The sequence below is a fragment of the Glycine soja genome, chromosome 15 (assembly GCF_004193775.1).
Source record: "Glycine soja cultivar W05 chromosome 15, ASM419377v2, whole genome shotgun sequence".
Classification (NCBI taxonomy): Eukaryota; Viridiplantae; Streptophyta; class Magnoliopsida; order Fabales; family Fabaceae; genus Glycine; species Glycine soja.
In genome coordinates, this window is record NC_041016.1 from 12788468 (window position 1) to 12799164 (window position 10697).

Below are 10697 nucleotides of genomic sequence, written 5' to 3' on the forward strand. Positions count from 1 at the left end.
GGTGGTTAGCATTTTAGGCAAATACTTCGCTTGATGCAACAGTATATAGGATGCATGGCAGACTGGGAGAGGATATTTTATCTGAAGAGATAGGGTCTATTCTTGGTTACCATTAAAGACCATGCTAGTTGAGTTACTAGCTTTGTTGGCTATTTAGTGCATTTATTAGCATATCTATGCTTTTACTAGTATTAGAATGGCTATGCTTTTACTAGTACTAGTGTTGGTTGTTCATGCGTTTACGAGGTCCCCCCACTTGATGTAGTCGTCCGAGGATAAAATTAATAAGGTGATGAGATTTTGGGTTGATCAGTTAAGTTGGGACTCTTTGGCCCTTACTAAGAGGCCAATGTTTTTTGGATATAGTTTGAAGAAAAGGATCGTTCCAAGGACTTTTGTTGTCTAGTATTTACTTACAAAAGGCTTCCAGAAAAAGAGTGCCACCTTGCTTAGCCAGTTTTGTATTCCTGAAGAGGCGTTTCTTGAAAAGTATGTGAAATGTTTTAAGGAGGAAGAAGCAGAACTATTAAAGCTGTACCGGGAAAAATGAGTAATCCATGTTTTAAATACCTTTCTGTTTCTGTCACAGTCATCCTTTTATTTGAATAAAATCACTCTAAGCCAGATTCTATTCTTGGTCCTATTAGAGATCAATGTCAGTTGAGCTACAAAAGCTTATTGGCAAGTTAGTCCATGTACTAGTCAGTATGCTACTTCAGTTTTGGAACTGAAATCACAGGTTTTGGTTCTTGAAAGTGTATTGTTCATAAACATCTTAAAATTGCACGAAAGCGTGCACGAGCTTGTACCTGGATGCTGTAATCGAACAAGATGTAAATAAGTTGAATTGAATCTTTGTACACTATAAGATAAGGAGGTCTGATATGCTAATTCGAGCTAATGAAGCAGAGTTTCAACGTGTTGTTGGGTAAGTGGCTTGGAAAAGTAAACAACATATGCAAAGGTTGAGCATAACCCGAATGGAAGGATTTTATTGTATCAGGTTCTGGTGGCAAAGAGCTTTGTAGGAGGTTACACAATCTTTTTATGCAGCTAATGCAAATGGAAGGAATCTCTGTAGGGGGCTGCTAATGTTTATAACAGTCTGGTACTGGTGACACAAAAACATATCCTGGGTTGGAAAGGTTGTTGATCAGTTGATGTATTTTTATAATTTATTTTATTACCTATCTACATTTTATCTGGTTTTGTAATTTGTCCACTTCTCGTGACAAAATACAGCTATATATATATATGCAGAGTTATCTTTTCATATCCATTTTTTGAATAGCAAAAAAAAAAAGATAGAAAAGTCGAATTGAACAATTTTTTTTCATTTTGTATTTATTTAACAATTTATCAAAATTCCTCAAAATATACAAATCCAAATCTAGCAAAATGTAAAAAGTTCAAGCAAAATAGAATAGATATAATGTCAAATTATTTCATTAAAATATATCAAAACTTAAATTTCAAATCCAAATTAATTATTGGTTTTACATAAATATTCAAATCCAATGTCCAAACAATAAATTTAAAAAGAAATAAGGTGTAATATCAATAAATTTTTTATATACAATATATTACCAGTAATCTTTTCTAAATAGAAGATGATTTAAAAATTCATAAATTCTTTTAATTTAAATATAATGACTTAAATTGTAAAAATTAAACCTATATTTGTGTATATATTAAATTCGTTTTATTTCTTATCCTATTTACCAAATCATTTTAATCCAAATATTTCATTTATTTTTTATTTTTTTCTCTTCAATAATAACCTTATTTTTCTATTTTTTTTTACTTTCTTTCATCAATCATTATGCACATTTTTATTCTTTTTTATATCTCTACCAAACAAAATCTTAGCATAAGAGAGAAAAATAAGAAAAATAAATTGTAGAAGAGAAAAAAAAAAAAGTTGACAATAATTTAAAAAATTGTTAACACCCAAAATTGTCATTACACCAAGGGAGACCTACCCTCCTTTCCGTCCAAACCCTAAAACACATCCCCTTTCATGGTCACTTCGGGTTAATATCCCACTCCCATCAGCAAGGCAAGCTTCGATGCTCCCTTCACCAAGTTGCCTTAATACTCTGAAATCATAGAACACTTCCTTAAACACCTTTCAGATGATGTTTCCTTCCCCACGCTTCAAACCCTTTCTCTATCTGAACTCACTCACAAGAACACCACTGCTTCAACTTCAAACCCCGAAATCGAATCAAACTTTCCCACCATCACTCACTCCGAAACACACCTCAACCACTTCACAGCACCACCCATTCAAGGTTTCCTACCTCGTAAGCACTTGTGGCTTCTCCGTAGAAACCGCTCTCAAGATCTCCAAGTTCACCCAATTCAAAACCCCCGAAAAACCCGATTCAATCATCGCCTTATTCAGAAGCCACGGTTTCTCCAACACCCAGATAATCAGCATTATTAGAAGAGCACCCAATGTTCTCTCAGGCGACCCCCACAAAAGGATTTTCCCAAAGTTTGAATTTTTACGCTCCAAAGGGGCCTCAGGCTCCGACATTGTGGAACTGGTGACTAAGAACCCCAGAATCCTGTATGCGAACCTCGAGAATAATATTGTTCCTTCCTATGAGTTGGTGCGGAGGTTCCTTGAATCCGATAAGAAAACGATGGATTGCATTCGTGGTTGCGGACATTTCTTTGGTTCCGATCGTGCGTCGCAGAATGTGAAGTTGTTGATTGATGAGGGAGCCACGGACTCCGTCATCGCCTTTTTGTTACAGAGAAGGTTTTCTGTGATCTTGTGTTCTGGTTTTAAGGAGACCTTGGATGAAATTAAGGAAATGGGGTTTGAGCCTTTCAAGAAGAAGTTTGGGGTGGCGCTGATTGCAAAAAAGATCGTTCCGAAATCGCACTGGGAGGCTAAAGTTGATGTCTTTAAGAGATGGGGTTGGTCTGAAGAATTGGTTATTGGTATGTTCAAGAGGCAGCCCCTCTTTATGTTAGTGTCCCAAGATAAGATTGATCGGGTAATGAGATTTTGGGTTAAGCAGTTAGGTTGGGATTCTTTGGCCCTTGCCAAAAAGCCAGAGATTTTTGGATTTAGTTTGGAGAGAAGGATCATTCCAAGGGCTCTTGTTGTCCAGTATTTAGTCGCTAAAGGCTTGAGGAAAAAGAGTGCCAGCATGATTGTCCCATTTGCTGTTTCTGATAAGGAGTTTCTTGAAAAGTATGTGATGCGATTTAAGGAGGAAGAAGCGGAACTATTAAAGCTGTACCAGGGAAAAATGAGTGGTCATGGAAATAAGGAGGATGGTGCAGCTCCTTTAACCGTAGTGTAATTTAAAAAATATCTAGGTCCATATTTAATTTATTCCATGTTAGTGGAAATAATGTCAAGTGAAGGCAAAGTTTGAGTGATTGATATGTTTTTCAGACGTTTAGCTGGGAAATATATCATATAACAGCTTTCGGATACAGCATTATAGGCTAGAGCTTTTTACTTTTGTTGTTTGTATGGCCATGGTCACTTGAGATGGATAATTGTGGCTGAGAGGATACTAAGGATTTCCTGCTTCAGTTTTGCAGCTCCTTTATATAAGGTTTGATCTAGAAAATGGTGCTTTGAAGTAAGCTTTTGACCTTTGGGGGAGAAGCTTCAATTATGATTCAATTGAAGTTATGTCCTTATTTGCAGCATAGTGGTCAACTGGTCATGTCAATATGATAGGGCAGATGTAAGACAAGTTCTTTGGTTGGAGAAACTTGAAAATATGTGAATGTCCAAATGTTGCAATATGATGAAATCATATCAAGCTGCAAGAACTTGTTAATATTTAACTTTATGTGATTAGTTTTTTTCTTTCTTCATGGATTGTATTGGTTTAGTTTATTTATAAAATATAAGCTTTTAGATGTAGGTGGCTGTAAACTGAATTGTATTCAGGTTGAAAATATTCCCAAGTTAGGTTTTATTCTAGCTTGCTTTTCAGAATTCTGTAATGTATTTAAATAGTTGAAACTGGTAATGCATTCTTTCGTTTACTGCAGAAGTGCTGGCTTGGGGTGAGCCTAGTTGCAATTCCAATGCCAAGGTTCTGCTTCATGACTTGGTGTTCAAATGTTCAAGTCATTGAAACCATGGTTGTTAAACTCGTGATTCTACGCAGAATTGTGGAGGCTCTATAAACTCGACTCGTAAACTCGTAAGAGTTTATTTAAATAAAAAATATATATTAATATTCTTTTCAAATTTGTATCATATTTTTATTTTCTCTTATTTTTTCTTTAATGTTCTTTTGGGGAAAGGTGGGTTGGTTAAAAATTCATGCAAATTTGTTGAAAATGAGAATCAAGTTATTGATTTGTTGCACTTCAATTTCTTAAGAACTTTACATCTCAGAATTCGTGAAGTTTACTGAGACAAAAGCTATTGCTTATGGTAGGTTGTTCCTAGAATTAGCACCTTTAGCGACACACATGTCTCTCCAACAACCAAATCAAGAGGTGCCAATGCAAGAACCAAAAGCCACATTTTCTCAACTAAGCAAACAAAACTTAATACTCTCACTCACCCTTGATGAGTTCTATTGCAAGAATGGAAAGAGCTTACGATCCATGAACATGGATGAATTCCTTTTTAGCATTTGAAACTCTGATGATAACAACTAAGTTAACCCACCACTACTCACCTTTGATGAAGCTGCAAAGGGTAAAAGTGTACTAGCAACAAAACCCATTACTCAAAAGGCAGCAACAAAACCCACTACCCACCCTTGATGAAGCCAGAATTTCAATCAACAAATAATTTGTCCATTTTTGGGGGGACCACCTTAACGTTGCTAGAATTCAACACTAAGCATTATTTCAAACTTTCAATTAACAGAGATTTCAATTAACAAATACTCTCTTAATTTAGCAACAGAACCCAAAACTCAACACTACAATGAAGTTAACAATAGCTTTGTCAGAATTTCAATTAACAAATACTCCTTTAATAAGCATTGTTTCGAACTTTCAATTGATAGAGATGAATTAACAGAGAAGCTCTGAGCAAGAAAACACCTTAGCATCGTCGAGCAAAGCTTGGAGCTAGGTCATGAAATGAAGGCTTTCGATGAGTGAGGGCTTTCAAGTTTCAAACAATGACGAGGACCACCACGACGCGAGTAGCTCAACAGTCCATCACGACAACGATGACGACGACCACAACGACGCGAGTAACTCAGCGGGAGTCATTTTCGGGGGTGAGTAGCTTGAACAAGGCAGAGTGAGTGAGTAGACAAAGTCATGAGAGTCATTTTCGGGAGTTGTTGTACGACGTTGTTTCGGGTTTTCGTAAACCCGTGGACTCAGAGCAGACTCGGGAGTCTACACAAAATTTGACGAGTCTATGCAAAATCGGACGAGTCTACTCCGGTTTTAATTCTGCTTCCGATTTAACTCGTCAACCCTTAATAGAATCATAAAATCGTATGATTTTACGATTTAAATTGCGAGTTTAACAACCATGATTGAAACTGCCCCTTTGGTCGGGTTCATGTATTTGACTCTCTCCAAACTCCTACTATAGTAAGAGCCTTCTGCAATGGGCCATTCTTTACAATAGAGGTTCAAGCATTACAGTAGGAACCAACCAGGGATAGCTAGTGGGAAATTGAACCCTCAATGCATCATACTCTTGTCTTAGGAATTAGGATTGTGGTTCTAGTGTAGATGCATAAAAGGGTGTGAAGGACCATAAAATGGATCAACACAAAAAAAGAAGATTTAAAGTTTACTCTAGAAAGAACAAAAGAGAACTTGGATTTAATTAGCTGAGGTGGCTGGTGGTTAGCATTTTAGGCAAATACTTCGCTTGATGCAACAATATATATGATGCATGGGAGACTGGGAGAGGATATTTTATCTGAAGAGATAGGGTCTATTCTTGGTTACCATTAAAGACCAAGCTAGTTGAGCTACAAGCTGTGTTGGCAATTTAGTGCATTTATTAGCATATCTATGCTTTTACTAGTATTAGAATGGTTATGCTTTTACTAGTACTAGTGTTGGTTGTTCATTGTTTTCTAATACATTTCTTAAATGCTTGGCTCCCCCCCCCTCCATTTTAACCTTTTACTTCAAGATTTTGTTTTGTCCCATAGTTTGTGGCACTTCATTTGCATTTTTGGGCATCCTTATTGCGTGATTTTAAAATGAGTTGTGGTCATGATTGCATTTGCATTGTAATTATAGTTGTTAGGAGGAATAACGCAGCAGAAATAAAACACGATTGTCTTGAATATGGGGCCTACTTAACCTCAAAATTTAGTTTTTTCTTTAACTAGTGTTAAAAAAATCAATCAACTTTAAGTATAATGTATAATAAGATATTAATAATTTACTATTCGAATGACATTCTTGGTTCGTATCGTAATTGTAAAATAATTTCAAAAGGGATTCGAATTCGGTATAACTTTTAACATTCAAAAATAATTTATTATTCAAAGTAAGATTTTATCAATTAAACTAAATTTTAAAAAATTTCAAAGCAAACATTTCAAATACTTATATTTTTATATTTTAATTTTAATTTTTGCTTGGTAAATATTTTTTATTAGTTATTTTTAAATTTTTCAATTTATTTTTTATCTATATTTAAAAATATGAGTATAGTTCATTAAATACTTGCTAGTAATAAAAAAGGATAATTGCATTTAACATAGTGTTAACACTTCTCCTTTAATCCAATAGTGATTAGTTGCATAAAAAGAATTTTGATTCAAGAGAAATTTCACTTGCAAAATCATCAATTATAATTTAAAAGCGGATTTTTTTTATTCACTACAATCTCATAGTTCTTTTAATATTAAAGATGTCCCTCAATTAATAGTTAAAAATTAATTATTTTAAAGTATAAAATTCATTTAAATAAACTGAGTTTTTCTCGTGTGTGTGATGATTTATTATTAAGGTTAATTATTTCGCAAAGTTGTTGAATTATTTGATAAATTTTAATTAGATTCCTGATTTTTTTTAATTATCACTCCGTTTTAATAACTTTCATTACAGAAAATTAAGTATTTGAGTAAGTTCTGTGAGCTTGTGAAAGAATGCTAGGCTTAAATGAACTTGTGAATAAGTTTTATAGCAGCTATAAGACAGCGTGACTCAATAAAAAATAATTATAAGTTCAACGATATGAAAATAATAATAGTATTATCTTGTTACAAAACCAATAATTTAAAGACATAATTAAATATTTTTAAATAATTCGGAGACTGCCAAGTAATTTAACGCTTTATTTATTGCTTTTGGAAAATTTACTTATTTCAATTTCTGATGTAAATTATCACTCCCTTTAATTTTTCTACCCGTCTAGGACTTTACCTCTCATTTAGAACAAGTTGTTAATATCATTTTTTATCTATTATATTTTATTTAGATATATTAAATTTTATTTTATTTTATAGAAATGTATATTTTAGTTTTTTTTTAATTTTTATTAAAATATAAATATTTTATTAACTTTTAAATTTAAAAATAATTATCTTTTGAGTGATGATTTTTAACGGTTATTGTGTATAAATTTCAAATGATGAAGAACATGTATGTCCAGATCCACCAAACAGCTAAGCACAAACACGAGCGCAATAAACATAAAAACAGAATCGTGAATGTTGCAAAGGATGAGCGTTTGTAGTTCAAATGGGGACTGCGCGGGAGAAAAAGCTCAGATGTGCAAAATAAAAACTCAGATCTCAGATCTTGCGCGTATTGGTCTCATTATTGCTTCATCATGCGGCGTGGTCGGAGTCCGGCGGAGGTTCAACGACGGAGATGGCGACGCGGGGCTGCTAAAGGAGCGGATGAGGGAGGGAGAGACAGAGATGTGGTGGAAGAGAGAAGACATCACAAATTATTATTTTTTTTACTTAACTCAATTCTGTAAAATTAGTTTAATAAGGTAAGGAATACTAATAATTTATATAATTTATTTTGCTATTATCTTTATTTTTTATGTGAGAATTCAATATGTCCAAATAAATATATATATATTTTTTCATGGTATAACTATAAGTAATGTGAGACTTTTAACACATTCGAGATTTGGGTTCTAATAAGGTTGTGATTTTGCTTCAGTGAACCTTCCATCCACTTCTAACAATACCATCTTGGAAGAGAGAAGCCACTTGCAGCATTGGGAATCTAAAATACAAAAGATTTGGCGGAATGCAAAGAATAAGAGTAGTAGTTTTAAAGATAACGATGGCTTTTAGTCGTTATAATATTAAAATTAATTATTTAAAATTTAAATATTAAAAAAACCAGGCTTTAAACATAATTAAAAAAAAAATTAAAATAATATATTTTAAAAACATAAAGAATAGTAATAGAACTTAATCTTTTAAAACAAAAATAATTATAAAATATAATGAATATAACATTAGGTCTTTTTCTTATGTTAAAGAATATAACATTGTTGAATTATTTGATAAATTTTAATTACTTTTTCTTTATGTTAAAGAATATCTTTAATAAAAGATTTTATAAGAAATGATTTTTTTATAAGCATAACATTAGGTCTTTTTATTTGATAAATACAAGTGGGATTTGTAACTATTTTTTTTAAATGATTTTTTTATTACTTCTTCACAACATCCCAATTGTAAATATTAGAAATAAATTCTTTAGACTTAAAGAAATGGTTTAGTTATATCAAAATAAGAATTGTTATTGAAATAAAAAATGAATGATACGTAACATTGGGAGACCTACCCTTTTTACATTACAGGGTACAGCAGAAAAATATCAGGGGAGTAAGGATTGAAGCTGGGACTTGTATTGTATCTGTGTCAATATCCGAGCTCAAGGTAATATCATTCACCTTCACTCCTTTGGTGTTTCAAATTTGAGGCCTTTTCTTCAATTTGAATTTTACCCCATCAACATGTTGAATACCCTTCTCTACAAATGCGTCACTTTCACTGCAGCATCACATTACTCTCTTTTCCCCCACTACCCATTACTATTTTCTCTGCGTCTCTGCACAACAACCACTTCAAATTCACGCTCCTTTTCGGTATCCTACCTCATCCACAATTTTGGGTTCTCCTCTGAATCTGCTTCCAAAGCTTCTGACTCTCACAAAATTTCTTTCCAGACCCCGGAAAAGACTGAGTCAGTTATCAGGTTCTTCAGAGACCACGGTTTCTCTAACTCCCAAATAATCAATATGGTTAGAAAGGTACCATGGTTGCTTTCCTGCGACCCTTGCAAAAGGGTATTGCCCAAGTTTGAATTTTTACTCTCAAAAGGTGTTTCTAGCTCTGAAATTATTGACCTAGTGAGTAAGCACCCTGGATTACTGAGTCCAAGCCTGGAGAATAATATAGTCCCAACCTATGAATTGGTACATGGATTCTTGAAATCTGATGAGCACACTATTAATTGTTTGTTTGGTAATTCCATTTTCTCTGGCGGCCATTATGTCGCGCGCAACATCAGAGTGTTGCTTCAGAATGGAGTGGGAGAAACAAACATTGCACGATTATTGCGGAACCGTTGTAAAGGGGTTTTCTCCTCAACTGATATTCTTAAGGTGGTGAAGGAAGTAAATGATTTGGGGTTTGATCCTTCAAAATCGACTTTTGCTTTAGCATTGGTTGTTAAAAGTAGGAGCCAAACCTCATGGAAGGAGAAAGTTGACGTCTATAAGAAATGGGGTTGGTCCGATGAAGCCTGTCATGAAGCTTTTAGAAGGTGCCCTCACTGTATGTTGACATCGATTGACAAAATAAATACTGTGATGAAATTTTGCGTCAATCAGTTGGGCTAGGATGCTTTGGACCTTGTCCAAGCTCCCAAGCTTTTTGGGTTGAGTATGGAGAAAACTATCATTCCAAGGGCTCTTGTTGTCCAGTATTTACTCGCAAAAGGCTTGAGGAAAAAGAGTGCCAGCTGTTATACCCCGTTTGTTGTTTCTGAAAAGGAGTTTATGGAAAAGTATGTGATACGTTTTAAGGAGGACACACATCAACTGTTAAAGCTGTACCAGGAAAAAAAAAAATTGTTCAAGGAAAAAGGGATGATGGTGCAGCATCTGGGTACTTATCAAACGGTTAAATTATGAGTAAAAATTTCTCTTACTCGAGATCTCCCATTCAAGCACTTGTGTTAACCCTGTCTAAATTCAACTGATTTAGTTTAACTGAGTTATTTCATTTTGACGGGTTGGAATGGAACCCTTGTTGGCTGTTGCACTCTTCAATTTCCATCACATTTGTGATTTATATCAAGTACTTGATGCTTTATAAATGACTGAAGCATTAGAAGTTTAGCACAAACTCTTTAGCATCCAATGCTTGTTTGTAACGTAGCTTACACAGTCATGTTTTTTGTTTCCTTTGTAATGAATAAGTATTTATCATCCTTATATTTTGAGTATGTACCGGCAAGGATCTTTTAGTTATTAATTCTTATAAATCTCAGTTTTTTAGTTGCTTGAAATATTATGACATTTTTGGTAATGGGGCTTATATATAAAGGAGAAATAGGCAAGAAAGATATCATATCAAAGCTCCTTTAACCATTGTGTAATTTAAAAAATATTTAGGTCCATGTTTCATTTATTCCTTGTTGCAGAAATGTCAAGTGAAGTCTAAGTTTGAGTGATTGAACAATTGTTTCTTAAATGTTTAGTTGGGAAGTATGTTGTAAGAGCTTCTGGATAC

At 33.8% G+C, this 10697-nt stretch overlaps 2 protein-coding genes across 2 annotated transcripts; both read left to right on the forward strand.

Annotated features, from left to right (window-relative positions):
* Positions 1-1976: 1976 nt before the first annotated feature.
* LOC114386646 lies at positions 1977-4031 on the forward strand. The gene has a single exon (XM_028346681.1). The coding sequence runs from the start codon at positions 2136-2138 to the stop codon at positions 3321-3323; it is 1188 nt and encodes a 395-aa protein (XP_028202482.1). The 5' UTR covers positions 1977-2135; the 3' UTR covers positions 3324-4031.
* A 4708-nt stretch (positions 4032-8739) lies between these two features.
* LOC114387364 lies at positions 8740-10399 on the forward strand. Its single transcript, XM_028347538.1, has one exon. The coding sequence runs from the start codon at positions 8915-8917 to the stop codon at positions 9800-9802; it is 888 nt and encodes a 295-aa protein (XP_028203339.1). The 5' UTR covers positions 8740-8914; the 3' UTR covers positions 9803-10399.
* Positions 10400-10697: the final 298 nt, after the last annotated feature.